The sequence below is a fragment of the Chelmon rostratus genome, chromosome 7 (assembly GCF_017976325.1).
Source record: "Chelmon rostratus isolate fCheRos1 chromosome 7, fCheRos1.pri, whole genome shotgun sequence".
NCBI lineage: Eukaryota > Metazoa > Chordata > Actinopteri > Chaetodontiformes > Chaetodontidae > Chelmon > Chelmon rostratus.
Genome location: NC_055664.1, coordinates 12,697,530 through 12,714,308, shown reverse-complemented (window position 1 = coordinate 12,714,308; position 16,779 = coordinate 12,697,530). Strand labels below are relative to the sequence as shown.

Genomic DNA, 16,779 nt, shown 5'->3' with positions numbered 1-16,779 from the left:
TGGTCTTTCTTGCTGTTTCTGTGTGTGCACAATTGGCACTTTGTGTGTTTGTGTTTGTGTGTGTGTGTGCGTGCGTGTGTGTGTGTGTGTGTGTGTGTCCCCTCATGTGACTATAATTGCAGAGTTTCTGGCTATGCGAAAGACCAACGGACCGCAGGACAACAAAACAACTCTGTTCCACCTCCATGCCTCCTCTTGCTCCCTCCTTGCTGCTTTTCTTTCCCTTTCTTTTGTATTCTCTTCTTTATCCCTTGCCCCTCATTCTTTGTCTTCCTCCCACCTCTACCAGCTGACGTGCCTTCTCTCACTCTGACTAGTTGTCTCTTTCCTTTCTGTAAACCCCTGTTCCCTCCACTTGATATTTTCCTCCCTTCTCCTCCTCTCACTCCTCCATTTCTCTCCAGTTACAGTCCATGTGTCTGTGGGAGGCTTCATTATGCTGATATCATCTACTTTCCTGTCGGAAATGTTAATCTCTCTATTCATCTTTCCAGGAAACCAGGGCAGAACTGTACTTGTTGCCTTAATGGTGCTGGTAGTGGTCATTTACCATGGTACATCTGATGTAATAGTCCTTTATGTTGTGTTCAAATACAGGGTTTTTCAGACATTTGGCATAAACATTGACTTTTTCTGGACTTCTGCCATTTGGAACTAGTGAGGAACTCTAGTCCAGGTGGTGTGTCACAAGGGAACTACACACAAAAGCAGCTAACAGTCAAACAGGACAAAACAAAGAAAGCAAGAGTGGACAGTATGTGCATTTCTTTTGATTGTAAGATTATATTGTGTATGCTTGTTATTGTTTGTAGGCATCCAGTCTGAGGGCATCTATCGTAAGAGCGGCGTGAACTCCCGCGTGGCAGCGCTGTGCGAGAGATTCCGCCATGATGCTCGCAGTATTTGTCTGAGGGAGGGAGTGCACCAGGTGGACGACGTCTCCAACACACTCAAACGCTTCTTCAGGGAATTAGAAGAGGGACTGTTCACGTCAGAGGATGCCAACGCCTGGCTCAGCACTGCTGGTGAGCTTTACAAAACCATTTTTGTGCTCTGCGATATAGTCAAGCTGTGATTTGAGGATGGGTCAGTTCCACAAATAGTTTCATATTTATGTTATAAGGTTTGGAGATACTGCTGCCACCCAAACAGAATGGGGCTGAATAATGTGGATTTGGAGTTGGTTTTTCTGGATGATACATAGACCTGGCTGTGGACAAATTTAACAGTTTAGGAAACCACTGTGTAAATGGTGTTTTCACATCAACAAAGTTCAGTCATACTCCTACACATTACTTTGCATGTCAGCACATATGACCTTTGTGTTAGCGTGTTACAGTTCACCTTAATATTTATCAGGACCATGTCACTTTTAACCCAGCTTTGTCCATCTGTTTTTCTTCTTTGACTCTCATTGTGTTTGTCTACATTTTTATATCTCCGTCCCCCCTTTCACTTAATTTCTCCTCATCACTCTTTCTCTCTCTCTGTTTTGTTCTCTCCCACTTTCATCCTGTGCTTTCTGTCTTTCCCTCTTACACTTCCTGCCACTCTCTTCGATCCTGCTTCTCTCTGTATGCCCTCTGCATTCATAATTTTCTCTTTTCCTTCCTTTCTCTCTGTCATATCCAGCCAATCAGGATGAAAGTGTGAAAATCTCCCAGTACCAGCTACTGGTGAAGAGACTGCCTCGTGTGAACAAGGCTACACTACAAGCCCTTATCAACCACCTCTATTGGTGAGAAACACACACACACACACACACACACACACACACACACACACACAGAAATCCTCTTGCATCTTAGTATGTCTGTTTATACCCATTTATGTTTCCGCTGCATGTGTTTCAGCGTGCAGTGTTTTTCTGAGTTGAACCAGATGAACCTCCATAACCTGGCCATAGTGTTCGGTCCCACACTGTTCCAGGCCGATGGGAAGGACTACACTGCTGGCCGCACCATAGAGGATCTCATACAGCACTACATACTCATCTTTGAGGTTTGACTCACTGCTCGTGGTCAGACAGGGGGATGACAGGAGGGCAGAACATTTTGATCTCTAAGCTGATTCATTTATCTTAAGTGATGACATCAGAAAATGGCAAACGCAACACAGAGTTCACAGCTAGAAATGATTGAGATGCCAAAGAACATGTAGTCGTATATTGCTGGAAATGTGCACAGAAAGCTTTCAAGAACAGATTCCAGTCACTTTTGTTTAATCTCCCATAGCATTTAAATGTATACCATCATCTTTTGAATAGAAAGTTATCTTAACTAGTGTAATTTTGAACTGTGTGGTGATTTGACGATGTTCTTACAGCACTTTTTGTTTCTAGAGAATTCATTAGAGAAGGAAGTTTGGGAAAGAGTGAGGAACTTCAAAATATGCTTCTCTTGACCACCCAGCTACAGAAAGCTTTATCATAAATGAATTGGTTTCTTTTGATGAGAATAAAAGCATAAAGTGTCATGCTAGTGGCATTAGTTCGGGCATCGTTAACAATGAATCTCTGGTTTCCTGCTTGTTTAGCAGCCACAAGTAAAGTAGTAAGAGGCTTGAAATGTCATTGGGGATTTGTGCTAGAGAGATGCTGTAATTAAAGTATTATGTCGGTCGATGATAGCTTCAGTGTTTGTGTGAGTGAATGAATGTGTACCTACTTGTCTGCAGGTTGATGAGCAGCAGCTAAAGAAGCAGCTAGAAGTCATTAGTTTTATCATCAATCTACGAAGGAAAAACAACACAATGTTTCCTGTGAGTCACACACACTCGCACAAAATACTGTAGCAGTTGTATTTAATTTAAGCAAAAACTGATCAAAGATGCTTCTCTGCAGATGGTTTACATATTTTTTTTAAATTTAATGTTCACTGTTCCCGTTTATTTTAGAGTGTGTTACATGATTAAGTGTTCACCATTTAAAATCATTGAGTGTTACATCAAATTTACATATAAAGCTGTGTTTGCGTTATGAGACCCAGTTTGTCATTATCTATACGCCAGCGTCATGTGCATGCTGACATCTGGGCATATTGTTATATGTTATCCGTATGCTGTTTCTGTCTGACCTTTGTGTGTGTGTGTGTGTGTGTGTGTGTGTGTGTGTGTGTGTGTGTGTGTGTCACATCAGAGCACTGAACCTGGGGGGCATTTCATCTGTACAGTGTATGTGGAGGATGGGAAGGACACAGCAGAGCAGCATGTCAAGGTGACCTGGACATCACTAAATGCCACAATACAACTTTACATTTTACATTTTTGGTTTGCATCGTTCATGATGTGCAGCAGGCTTCTCAAAGTCTTGACCTTGGTCTGTATCTGGACCAAATCACTCCAGACGCAGCACATACTTTGTGCTATCAATAGACGACCATACATTATGAAGTGTAATGTTTTCTATTTGAAAATAACATTTTCTATTGATCAATAAATTGTTAATGACATTGATTCTACAGTGTAGGTGGAGATTATTCATGATCCAGTCTTCAGATGAATGTGGATTTAATGTGGCTGATTTCCCTATGGTGTGTTGTGTGCCGAGTTCACACATTCATTTCACAGCGGAGAATCAGCTTCTAAATTGCGGAAACACAATGCCTCTCTTTTCTCTAGTACGCAATTTCTATGTGTAGTGTAGATGTAGTTGTAAGAATATGTCAGGGTCAAATATAAATATGGAATAACTGTCGGTTTCGTGCAGGCGAAGTCACAAGAGATGTGACGTTAATCGCCAAATGTTCTGGACTTCTGACCTTGAATAAGAATCAGATGTGGACCTTTGCGTAATATGTTTGAGAACCCCTGGTGTACGGTAATTGCTGCAGGGGAAGCCACTGGCTAAATTAGTATGCAGCGAGACTTTCACACAGAGAGAGAAAAACTCTCTGGAGTAACTGTGTGACTTCCTCCCTCAGATCCCTGGTTCAATGACAGCAGCAGAGCTTTCCTGTGAGGTCCTGGACCGGCGTAACATCACAGTTAAAGACAAAGAGTACTGGAGCTGCTGGGAGGTCAGCGACAAGGAGGAAATGGGTGAGACAGATGGGAAGGCAGAGGAACAAGAAACAGTATTTGACAAACACTTTGATTGTTCTTTTCATTTTAATGCAGATGATGATTTTTTGGCCATAAATACTGCACCAGCCAAAAGCTCGGACACTCATTCTCATTTAATGGTTTTTCTTTGTTTTTATTATTTTCTGCATTGGAGTTTAATTCTGAAGAAATAAAAACATATGGAATTATTAAGTAAAGTGTAAACAAAGCAAAATATATTTGGTGTTTTACATTGTTCAGAGCAGCAACCATTTGCTTTGCAGACTGTCTTTCAGCCATCATCATGAGGTCATCAAAGCAGAGGGTGGCTGCTTTGACCTATGTCAAATTTAAACATATAACAGTTTTGCTTTGTTCACATTTTCTTTGTTTATCACATGCGTTATTTCAGTTTTGATGTTCAGTATTAATGTAGAAAATAAAAAGAGAAAAGAGTCCTTTTTAAATCAGCCTTTTTTCTCAGTACAGATGAGCTCTATTAATAACTCTTTGGTTTGGAAAGCAACATGGGTTCACATGTAAAAATTAACATGAAACATGACAAGGCCCACAGCGAAACAAAAACAATGACTCAAAGCTTGTGAAACCCTCTCCACTCAACGTGCAGCCTGACCTACTCAAAGTGACAAACAAACTCCAGAGGCAAAAGGATCGTTCTCAGCAATGTGACTGTGTGTCGTGATTTGTTTTGAACCTGGTATGTGGTCCATCTGGTTCCCCACAGGGAAGCCCGTAGGTGGCTTATCAAATGCCAGTAACGCTCAACTAATTTGTCAGATTTCCCATCACTGGCCAGAAAAGAAACCTGCTTATTACAGGGGGAGATACAGGAACAATGCGGACATAAGGATGGAAATTAGAAAGAGTGATGAGAAGAGCTGGGGGGAATTCTGTCAGTCGCTTCTTTACTACAGACGTCACTTGTATTTCAATAAACAAAAGTTATTTTGGAAGTTGGCATGTTGGTGTAAGGAAGTTTGGAAGCTGGCATGTTGCACAAGCTGTTTGTAAGAATTTAAAGAGGCAAAGTTATAAAAGGCATCTGCATTCCATTGTTCACTAAATTAGAAACAAAAACATTTTAATTGCTACTGAAGATATTGTCAGTCCTGGTGTCAGGAGGTCTCAGCCTGCCTGAGAGAAGTCTAAACAAATGATTTGAGGCTTCTTCAACTGTATATCACTGTTATCCCCTCAGAACGTCCACTGCACTATCAGGAGCGAGTCTTACCCATCCTTCACTCCTTTGGCACTGACTCCCATCTGCTCATCAAGAAGCACATTGCTATGGACGCCATGATCGTCTACTTGGGTGAGCACACAAACTAAATTGCCCACAAAATGATTCTCTCTTAATCTCTGCACTGTTATTCCTTCCTGTGTCACTATTTTATATATATATATATATATCTCATTCTGCCCTCCAGCCAGTAAAGTGGATGCATCCAAACACGGGATGATGAAATTCAGAGAAGAGCGAAGCATCTTGGGATTGGGACTGTCCTCTGGAAGTTTCCACGACCGATATTTCATCCTCAACTCCACCTCTCTCAGAATGTACAAGGAAATCAGAGTAAGATTGGCAGATTTTCGTTGGACTTTTTTTTACTGTCACATTTTTTTCACAGGCTCATTTACGATGTTTCTGTCCCTCTCTGTTTGTCAGAGTAACCGTCCAGAACGTGAGTGGCCAGCGAAAAACCTAAAGGTCTACCTGGGTATTAAGAAGAAACTCCGTCCCCCCACATGGTGAGCACATGCAATGTAGCACTGATGTCACTTCCTGTCCTCATCAGGACTACTGAGCATCAAGTAGCTGCTCTGACTGCCGAGAACTATGATTCTGTACCAGGAGGAAGTTTACAGCTTTTTTTCTCTGGATCTTATAAAATGTGCTCGTCTTTATATCTGTGACTATTAAGAATATTCACTTCTCGCTGAATGTTCTAAGTTTGATTACCTTTGGTGTTTATATTTAGAAAGGCAATGCTATATGCACGCCACTTTCATAGCTCTAGTGCAACACCTCTGCAGCACTAAACCACTGGTAGGACCTACTGTAAATTCACTATTAGGAAAAATCCAATGTCTTTAATCTAAATTAAGATCAAAAATGCCTTTTAAGCCTTTAGCTGTGTGACGAGTTTTGTCTGTGAATGTACCGTTTAAAACTACCACTGATGGTGACAAGCTATAAGTATGTATGTATGTATGAGCACATACACTCAAATCAAGCATGGCTTGATTAATGCAAATATATGCCAGAAAGAGTCCAGAGGACATTTATCAAGAGAATGAATTTACAAACTTGACATTTTCATATTATTTAAATGGACATTGTCGTTCAACTTTCATTACGTTTTTTTTCCTTTCTTTTTCTTTTAAACAAATCTGTCAGTACTCTTGACCTTACTTCAAAATTAATCCGTTTTGAAACTGTACACAGGTTGGGAGCCAATTCTGTAAGCCCACTTGCTCATCAGTGTAGCCCTTTAAAGGAATAATGAATGGCTTAGCTCCAACCGATCATTTTCCAATTTTAGATACATGTAAGTATTTGCCTTATCTGAAAGAGCCCATAGGGACTTATAAACAGAGTGACCACAAGGGGGCAGACTGAGCCCAATAATCATTAGCTGCTGGGACATTGATCATTTTGTTGTTGCTGAACTAATTCTACCTTGCTGTCTGTTTTCAGTTGGGGACTGACAGTGGTGTATGAGAGTAAAAAGCAAGAGAAGCCAGAGAAACAGCAGTGGTGAGTAACTGTTCAGTGCTGCATGTACAGCATGTAGATCATTTTACAGACAAAACAGAGCTGTCAGCCCAGTGCACTCACCGCTCAGACCAGTCCTGCTCATGTCAATATCAGCAAGCGTACATGGTTTGTTCCATCTGGATTAAATCCCAGCCCAACACAGATTTGGTGCAGTGGTCTGCTCTCTAGCTTCATAGCTACATACAGATGAACATTGTTGAACTTCTTAGAACTACACTAGCTAAATGTACGTGTGTCCATTATTTCAACCTTTGACTAATCTAAGTTCAAGGTAATAACTTGATTCTCATGGCTGCCTGGACAACTCCCCAAAATGCATTTTAGTTATCTGCGTATTTCAGTCTGGTGAAAAGAGCTGAATAGTGTGAGCGTTTTTTTTCCTTTAAGTGATTTGAATCCTGTCCTTCTTCTACAGGAAAAGCATGGTACCATAACACACTACTTTTTATCTCTCTGCAGTAGTACACAGCCTTCAGTGCAAACTTATTCAGACATTCTGGCACGCCTGATGCTGATGCTATCGTATTTTTCCCTTAGTGGCAGTATGACCACATTTTTGACGCTTATGTAAACAGGACCAATGTTAGAAAAAGCTAGCGGTTTCCCTGTAGGCAGAGAAAACAGGTCAGATCCCTGCGTGAGAGTTTTGAGAAGAAGGCATATGAAAGGTCGGCTCCACCCAGGAGGGAAACACACAAGCACACCTGTAGCCATACCCTATTCTAATCCGGGTCTGTTCAGATGTACATCCCTCTGTGAGTGTGCATCACTTGATTACGTGTGTACATTCACGTGCACGCTCGGTGTGTGTCCGTGTGTTCACGTTACAGTGGACTCTACACTGTCAACAGCAGTAGACATCAGCACTGTTGTAATGGGAGCACTGTTATCGTCACGCTGTAGGCAGTATCATCTCTTGGTTATGCTCCATCGCCACCTTGCTCACAGCAAAAAAAAAAAAAAAAAAAACACCTAAGAGGAAGAAATGGAAAGAGGGTGGGCATGTGGGAAGAAAGATAAAGAAGGCAGGGGGGAGGAAGTGGGAAGAGAGGAAGAGGCAAAGTGTCAGGCTGAAGGGTACAAACTCTATACTAAGTTAAACATTTTGCAATTACTGCAGGTAAAAGAAAACTTAGTGAGAAGATGAGCGGTTAGAGATAAGGAAGAGAGTGGAAATATGGGAAAATTAATGTAAGCGGAAATTCCTTTATGGCTAACTGAACCTCTCTCTCCCAATCTTACCCACCTGCACTTAATGTCTCTTAGTTTTATCCCGTTTTTTCTTCTATCCACGTAAAACACTTGTTAATTTTCCCTTTTTGTTGTGCTTTTTTATCAGCATATTCTTGCTATCACTTTGATAAATTTTCAGGATATTATGTAAATTGTATTCCGTGTCTTTATGGAAACCCATGGTGATAAATGAGCAGCATTTATTCTTCTGCAGCTGATAATATTCTAGATTAGCGGTCCAGTTAATTGCACAGAAAGTAAATGTATTGTAGAACACCATTAAACGCTACACTGTAGGTGTGCACGCTATAATAGAGCGACTGTCCTCTTTTGAATCCCAACAAGCACTAATGAGCTCTTCAAGCGCTAATGATGCAAAAAAGGGAAAGGGAGGAGCGTGTGTGTGTGTCGGTGTGTGTGTGTGCGATATGATCCAAACCTCTTGACTGTAGCTAAATTTATGTCTGTGCTGTGCTCTATACTGTTTAGTTCTCAAGTCTGCATCAGTGTTTTGTTGTGTCTCAGTGGAAGGCACTTGAATAATTGTAGCCTAAATCTGCCCTCATAACAATAATAATTGTATAAATAAAGCCTATTTATGCAGCACCACAGGTTGGCTGCTGACTCCGAGAGCTATGTGTCCACACCCTGAGTGGCATAAAATATGAATGCACACACACAGACAGAGACACAATTATACTTTTCATGGACACGGACACACATGCACCGAGCGCTGAACATCCCAATCATTGTTTCTCTTTGTCATGAGTTTAAATTGGGAATCACACTCGTTGTTTACGCCTGTGGCGCTGCCACCAGGTGCCATAAGAGAGGATGTCTCAATTTCACTTAAAATCTGTGATTACCTCTCTTTTTTTCTGGTTCTTTTTCCAATTTTCCCTTAGTCTCCAAATGCCTCTCTGACTTATTTGCAAACACACCAGCAAACACACACACACACACACACACACACACGCACACATGACCTCCTGATTTTTATCACACCGTCCCCCTCACTTCATCAACCTCTATTTATTTGCAGGTATCTCTGCTGTGACACCCAGTCAGAAATGAGGGAGTGGTATGCTACTTTTCTCAGTATCAAGGTGAGATCACTCACTCACACACACACACACACACACACACACACACACACACACACACACACACGCACACACACACAAACAGTAAGTTGACAGGCTGTAATACACCAAATTTATGGACTTTCTGTAACTCTGCTTTTTGCATAAATTCAAAAGTCATGAATCTTGACATTTTGCTGCCCAGAAGTGGACCTTAGCAATATGATGGAGTATACTTTCAACAGGACTATTTAAATGGCATGGCACAGTAACATGCTTTAAAATCTTTTTCCTAAACCTACTGGTAGTATTGTGAAATCTTCTTTCTCTCCGCCTCTTCATGCTAAAGTACGATGGCAACGTGTGGCCTCAGGACGGACTTCAGCAGATGCGGGTGAGCCGTGCATTGCCGGACACGCGTCATGGTAACGTGTCTCTGATACCGCTGCGTGGCAGCGAGAATGAGATGCGGAACAGCGTCGCAGCTTTCAGCCAAGACCCACTTGCTGTGAGTCAACCTACCAATCACTGGGACTAATCTAGGACAAGCCAGGAAGCTCACTCTAAAAGCTGCTGGCGGCTAATCAGAGACATTCATGCTGCACAGGTGGTCCAGAACCTCAACCTTCATCCTCACCAAAGACGAGAACAAATTTACACTGAATGTGTGCTAGGTTTGTAATGTGGACTTTGTATTTGGAGGACAGAACTCTATTGAGAATTCCACATAGTTTAAATATTTGAGATATATGAAAGTGCTTTTGGAAACTCTGCATCGGTCTTGTAAGGACATGCACATTCATTACTTGACTTTTCTTTGTATTACTTACTCCAGCCAAAAGGAGGACAGGAGCTGGGGGTTGCACCTGTGCAGAATCAATAATCTCTGTTCCATGATTCATCTTTGATTTACTTCATTATGACTGGATCTGGGTTTTTAAACTGTGCGTTTTCACCAAAAATAGACTATTAGGCTCCACCTTGTGAGACTCAAGCATGTGTTTTCATGAGCCAAAATGATAAATTACTAATTTATGTCTGGGTCTAAAAGTGTTTGAGAATCCAGATGATGTGAAGAGGAGTAGATGACAGCACCGTCATATTGTAGGAGGTTTGGACTGAGAACCAGCAAAACAGAAAGAGTTTTTCTGGTGAGGCTCTGCCAAAGCTTCAAAACACCAAAAGAACAACAGAAACAAAAACTAAAACATTTGAAGTGAACTCATGCCTGCAGGCAAACTGTGGTTAACACTGTTTCACAGCACTGCAGCCATATCAGCTCACAGAGTTGCATACTTGGCAAGAGTTTGACCAACATCACCGCTGCTTTGTTGGACTATATTTCAAACACACTGACTTGAAGTCAGACCTGTTCAGCAGCATAAATGTTGCCCTCTCTATCTGTTCTCTTATTTTCGTATAAGATTTGATTGCAGCCATCCAAAATGATTCAGTCGACGCTCAGTATTGGTGCGGTGGGACTGAATGCCCTCAGTCTGACGGTGCGGTTGTCTCCTCCTACTGTTTCCAGGCATCACATGCTTCTTGTTAGTTTGCTGCCGTCTGCAGCAGCACATAAGAATTCGACACAGTCTTTGGCAAGAACTCCACTCCAGGGTTGCTGTGTTGTTGCCTTCCGCATATTTTCTATTGATCCTCGTCTAGTTAGTGTATTGACTAGATACAATTTTTGTGTGTGAGAGGAGGTGTGATTGCTTTGGTGATGGGGCAGCAGCTGGGTTTTTGCAGGATATTTGTGGGCGTGTGGAGGAGAGGTTCACTGCATATTGATATGTCGAATGTTGAACGTAAAGTGAAAGAGTAGATGTGGAAGTGTTTCTGTGTGTGTGTGAGGATGAATCTGTGATGTTTGGTGTGACTTTTTTAATGCTGATATCACAGATTGATTACATCTGTCTTTCTCTTTTGTCTCACACTCATAACAAGTTCTTCTTTTTCTTCTTCACACTTGTTGTTCAGATACACTGTTACAACCTGCCTGCCTCTTCATCTCTATCACCCTACATTTCCCTCCTGTCTTCAGTCCATCACTGTCTTTACCTCTGTCTGTTTCTACACCTCTGGGTTTCTCCCATCTGTCCATCTCCCTCCCTGTCATAACCTCCTCTGTTGTTTATCTTTCAGCTCTTTAGGGATGTACGATAATGGTCGCTGAATGTCAGGTAAGACATTTTCACCAAGAAGGTGGATTCTATGTACCATTTTCAAATTAAATACATTTTGGCTCATATGTCAGTGTATTCCATAGTGTATGTGAGCTGCATCAGGCTCATGGTCGATATAACCATCTTCAGTGATAAAGCCAGTGCATAAGAATGTGAGTAAATTACCGTAGATGAGGACTCACTCACAATTATAGTCATAGCTATTAAAACATGATGAACCTGGGGCAATGAACTCAGTAATGACAGAGTTAATTAAGGAAATAAATGAAAATTAAAGGTCCCCTGTGTAGGATTTAGTGACATCTACTGATGAGGTTGCAGACTGAATGCCCCTACCCTCCCCTTCTTTTCCATCTTTCTTTATTTTTCATACCCCATTAGCTTCCACAAAGTGGTCACTAGTCTTCTTTGGCTCAGAACAGAAACAACAACAATAAAAAAGACAGCAATTTTAAATGACATTAAAGCATGTATGGGAACCTAAGGTGGCCGTGACACTTGCATCGTTTGGTTATGTCGGTATAATGTGTATGACAGTCATATCATCTTACTGTAGCTTCTCATAAATGATTAATATTATATATAGTATTATAGTTCATCTTTTGAGTTACTCATCAAGCTAAAATTCTCAAAATTTGCTAGTTCCACCTGCTAAATTGTGACATGCTGCTTGTGTCTGTTCCATATCTTTGTTAAGAGGAATATCTTTGTGTTTTGCACAGTGGATCTGACAAAACGAGTAATTTAAAGGTGTCAACTTGGACTCCAAATTTGATTTGCATTTTTCACTAATTTTTGACATTTTACAGACAATACACATAATTTGTGGATTAATCTAATTAATATATTGGACAGATTGGTAATGAAGACGATAATTTGACGCAGGCCCAATGGTATGAAGAGGTTTGTGTTAGGGTATTGTATAATACAAGGGTCCACTGAAGTTGACACATCATAAAGTTGGATAAAGATAAAGCATTTTCTCTTAGTTTAAGCTGATGTGTTGCTTCATCTGTTAGTCGGTGTATCTGCGTTCATCTGCTCTCTTGACCACGGCTTATTGAGTCCACATCTTTCCAGCAGCCTCATATCTGGTTGCCATGGCTCCGAGACATTTGTAGTCTGGATGAAAATTTTAAGCTTGACCTCTCAGGGGACTTTGAAAATACTGTGAAGCTGGTTTCAGGTTCAGGGATAAAAGCTGCATGTTGTTGAACTACAGAGATTAAAAACAAATGGAAATGAATAATGTTAATATTTCTAAATTAAAAGGTTTAGGATATACAGCTGCGATTTGAAATTCTGACCCTCTGGCTTTCTGTTCTTTGAGGGCAGCGGTCGGCCTCCGATGACCTCGGAACATTCCAGTGACAGCATCATCCTGTGACCGTGACGACCAGAATGATGGACACTCATACTGTAGGTGGATTATGGCCTTACACTGCCATCTGCTCCTTTTGAAAATGAACTGAACATGTAAACAGACAACAGGATGACATGAACCTCCACTGACTCAATGCACAGTAGAAGCAGCTGAGAATTAAAAATGAAAGAGACACAGTTTGATGGACCACAATCACCCTGAATATTTCCTAACTTGCATCCAGCTCCATGTGTGACAAGTCTGCGCCCAGCTGCATTGCATTATGGGACAGAGGCATGAAAGACATGCTGAGAGAAACCTTCTCTCCTCTTTAATGTGTTTGTTTCAGAAAAGACTTTATTATTCTAGGCACTAGCATCGAGTGCTTAGCAGTTTTTTTTTAATAGAAGATTGAAGTTTATTGTCTTGCAGTTGTAGCTGAATCTGGTTCATAATGTTGTTTTTGGCACTCTGTCTGTACTAATGCGCAAAGAGTTGTTGGGATAATCATGCAGTTCAAAATTGCTCTTGTCAGCAAAGCTGATGGCATAGGAGACGGTGATTTTCTCCAGAGTTTGTTCCAGAGGGACGAAGACCGGGACTGAGAGAAAAGCTAAGAAATGACAGGTGATGGATCTGGTCTGTTACTCCACAGGACATTTGCCAGTTCTGTGCAAAACCTCGGTCAGAGTCGCATATCTGTGCTCTTGTCTGCACATGTGCACCAGTGTGCATTCAGTATGTGTAGGTATGTTTGCGAGTGACCTGCTTTGACATGCTTGTTGTATGAAATTGTGTGTTTTGAGGAGTGAAGGAAGGAGAGGCATGTGCTGAAAAACACATGACTTTTTTCCAGATTAAAAGAAGAATGCTGAGGGCTAAATGACATTTTGAAATTGAAATAGGTGGAATATGTGATATAATAAGAGTTTGTAATAAGTGTAATAAGTGCTTGATTTACTATTGCCCCTTATTGTGAAACAAATAAAGTGTGCATCAAGTAGGTCACATGTCAAACCATTTTCACTGATTGAAAACAATGATTTTGCCCCAGCCTGATTAGCAGTCTTGCCTGTCCCCCTGCGTTCCCTCTTCTTCCTGCTCTCACACAGTCACAGCACTGCCTCCTCTCTGTGCGTCTTTTTCAAGAGCCTGTGATGCTCAGAGGTAATATACAGCACATGGGCAGTTTTGTTATTAACCAACAGTATTTATGAAGTTTTAGATTATGAATGAGTCACATGGGACTAAAGGTTTTGTTTTTTTTTGTTTGTTATGCACAACATAGTCTTTACAACAGTATATTGTTACAGTTTGTTCACCAAAAGCCCAAAACAGGGCAGAGAAGTTCCTGTCTGTAAGCACCAGAAACAAAATAAAGTGCATTATGGTTTCATATTCTTTTCGTGTCGCCAGCAGAATTAACTGCCCATCGTCATTACCCTGTGTGCTGCCTGTAGGTTTCCTGTTGTAAAGATTTCTTATTTATTTGGACAGCAGAGGACGCTAGCTGCTGTGCTGCAGCTGTTCCACCTCTGCTGCTCAGACATCATGACGTTCAGCCTAATGTTAGTTTTAAACACCTGTAAGAACAGTTTGTGTGAATAATGTGTATATGCAGTACGTGAGTGTGGATGTGTGCGTGTTTGTTATTAGCTGCCCTCCAGCCCAGACCTCAGCAGGAGCCGAGAGAAGACTGTGCTGTAAACTCTGCTGTATAGAAAATGCTCATTCCCTCCACGTGCTTTATTTCATGTTTTATTATTTTCAGCTTTAAATCATAGTGGATGTGCCGTAAGTCAGAGTAAGTAAGTAAGATAATGAAAGAAAGAAAAAGCAGGTATTTACAAATCGATCAAAATTACGTAAAAGTATCAAACATGAAATAAATGTTTGCGGAAGTATTTACTCAGTAAGCTCTGTCGAGCTGTGTGGGAACTATAAGCATTGCAACAATTAAGGTTTACCACAAACTTGGGATGGATTTTTTTTAATTTGGGCTGTGGGACCTGAAGTCATCTGACAGGGCAGTCTTACTCTGCTGTGGTTCAGTCTCTTTCCTGCCCTCCGGCAAACATTTTGAAGTCGTGAGTTCTCTGAGCAGCCATAAAGCAGCGGCTGGGGAAGCACCAGTTGTTCCTCCCATCATGTACTGTCCACAGGCTTCTTGGTGGCTTCCATCTAAGTGCCCTTTTTACACAGTTGTTCTCGGCAGATTTCGAGTTTGGCCATTTTCTTTATGATGGATCTTAATACTCTTAACAGTCATTTAGTGGACGTTTTCTTGCATCTTTCCCTCACAGATTTGTTTTGAATGTGATTTGTTCAGAAAACTGACAAGCTGTTGGACCTTTCCAACAATTACAAATGATCAGTTTTTGACGTATTACACAAACACTTGAGTGCAGCCATGATGGGTGAATACTTATGCAATTAATTATTTGCTGTTTTATATTTCTAGCTATTTTGTACACGTTTGTGAGGAGACCTTTTTTTGATGATCTCTGTAGAAACAGTGATTCAGTGTTGTCAAACAAAGTGTAAAAGTCTCTTCCTTATCTGTTACATTTAACTGATTTTGCATCTCTGAAACTCTTAATAAATACGTTCTGCTAGTTGTGTGTGCATGTTGTGTTTTTCTGAACATACATGTAATTGTGGTGCCTAGTCACATAGCTCATTTTAATCTTCAAAAAATGTGTTTTTCCAAAAGGTTGATGCCCTGCAGCTCTGCTTTGCCCTCATGGTAATCCACTTGTTTCTCTTCAGCACTTTTATGAAATTAATGCGCAATCGCACCAACAGTCAGGCTCTAATCTGCCCTGCAGGGCAACTGTGAAGAGACAAGCTGGGCTACAAACACGTACACAGCACATTACACATGTGCATATACAGTGAACACAAATGTATAGGGACAGAAACTTTTGTGAGGCCTGCGGGTTTCATGACAATGCCGTGCTACAGTCTTAAATTGGAAGCCTATAGATGGGCTTCGAGGAAAAATGTCAAGAGTGTGAGAGTGTGTATGTGTGTGTGTGTGGGAGGGGGGCGTGCAGTGATCATAGGGAGAACCCTAAGGAGCGTGAGTCACGGTGGTCCACCAGCTCTCCGTTCATTCTTCTAAGCAGAGTTGACACATCAGGGTCACTCTGTACCTCGAGACACACACCGGAGAGCCCCGTAAGGTCCTCACACACAGGAGGCCTTCACTATACTGTTCACACACACATGCACAGGAGACCCACCGGGGGAAGAACACACACACACACATACAAAAATGGCCTTTATCACATAGGTCAGCAGCAGTTGCATTAAGTAGAAGGATGGAGAGTGTGGTTCAGAGAGGGGGCAGCAATGGAAGACGGAGATAAATTTAAAACTAAGGAGGTGAGCTTCAGGGGCCGACCTACAGGGTGGCAGGACCACCTGCCAGCTGCCAAAAATAAAATGTAAATTCTTGTGGAGCACAGTGTGCCACAGCTCCTAAAACAGACAAACAATAGGGTGGACAGTGACAGGGGACAGCCTCCCACAGAAATCTGGACTTCCACCTGTGTGAGCCAATTTTCTTCATTTCCACTCAGTGCACACAGCAACAAGAGCAGCATGAGTGAGTGACACTTAAATTGGCTTTCGCGGCACGCTGCGCTGCATCAGCAGGCACGGAAGCTTCTCTGATGTGAGGCTCAGCCTGAACCTAGTCAGCAGTGAAAAGCGTACAGTATGTGGGTCTGAGTGCAGAGTGACAGGTCGCACTCATTGTTCAAAGATCAGTGGCAGAATGTAACTGCTGTAAGTACATTTACTCAAGTACTGTAGGGTTGAGGGTTGTTACTGTTCAACTTCACTACAAATTCAAAGTACTTGTGTATTTCCGTTGTTTGTAACTTTATCTTCTAGTCCACTTAATCCCATCGGCAATTATTGTACTCTACCACTACATTTGTCTGACAGCTTAGTTACACTTCAGTTTTCTCCTGTCCAGTGAAAACCATGGATCTTTTGAATTGGAATTTTTCTAATAGCCTGAAGGTGGAAGTGCTCCTTTATGGGTTAGGGGTTATTCTGCTACTT

General features: G+C 41.5%; 1 protein-coding gene across 4 annotated transcripts in view; it reads left to right on the top strand.

Moving 5' to 3' along the window:
- LOC121608742 (arf-GAP with Rho-GAP domain, ANK repeat and PH domain-containing protein 1-like) overlaps positions 1–15,320 on the top strand; it is a 52,223-nt gene extending 36,903 nt beyond the window's left edge. For 3 of the 4 annotated variants that reach the window (XM_041940067.1, XM_041940068.1, XM_041940070.1), the window contains 14 exons: positions 813–1,025; positions 1,633–1,738; positions 1,854–2,001; positions 2,677–2,760; positions 3,137–3,214; positions 3,921–4,038; positions 5,261–5,374; positions 5,490–5,635; positions 5,729–5,811; positions 6,761–6,820; positions 9,117–9,180; positions 9,506–9,664; positions 11,302–11,339; positions 12,678–15,320. In XM_041940067.1, the coding sequence (XP_041796001.1) occupies positions 813–1,025; positions 1,633–1,738; positions 1,854–2,001; positions 2,677–2,760; positions 3,137–3,214; positions 3,921–4,038; positions 5,261–5,374; positions 5,490–5,635; positions 5,729–5,811; positions 6,761–6,820; positions 9,117–9,180; positions 9,506–9,664; positions 11,302–11,322 (1,394 nt within the window). In that variant the 3' untranslated portion in view covers positions 11,323–11,339; positions 12,678–15,320. The remainder of the gene's footprint in view (positions 1–812; positions 1,026–1,632; positions 1,739–1,853; positions 2,002–2,676; positions 2,761–3,136; positions 3,215–3,920; positions 4,039–5,260; positions 5,375–5,489; positions 5,636–5,728; positions 5,812–6,760; positions 6,821–9,116; positions 9,181–9,505; positions 9,665–11,301; positions 11,340–12,677) is intronic. The other variant, XM_041940069.1, reaches the window with a different exon arrangement.
- Positions 15,321–16,779: the final 1,459 nt, after the last annotated feature.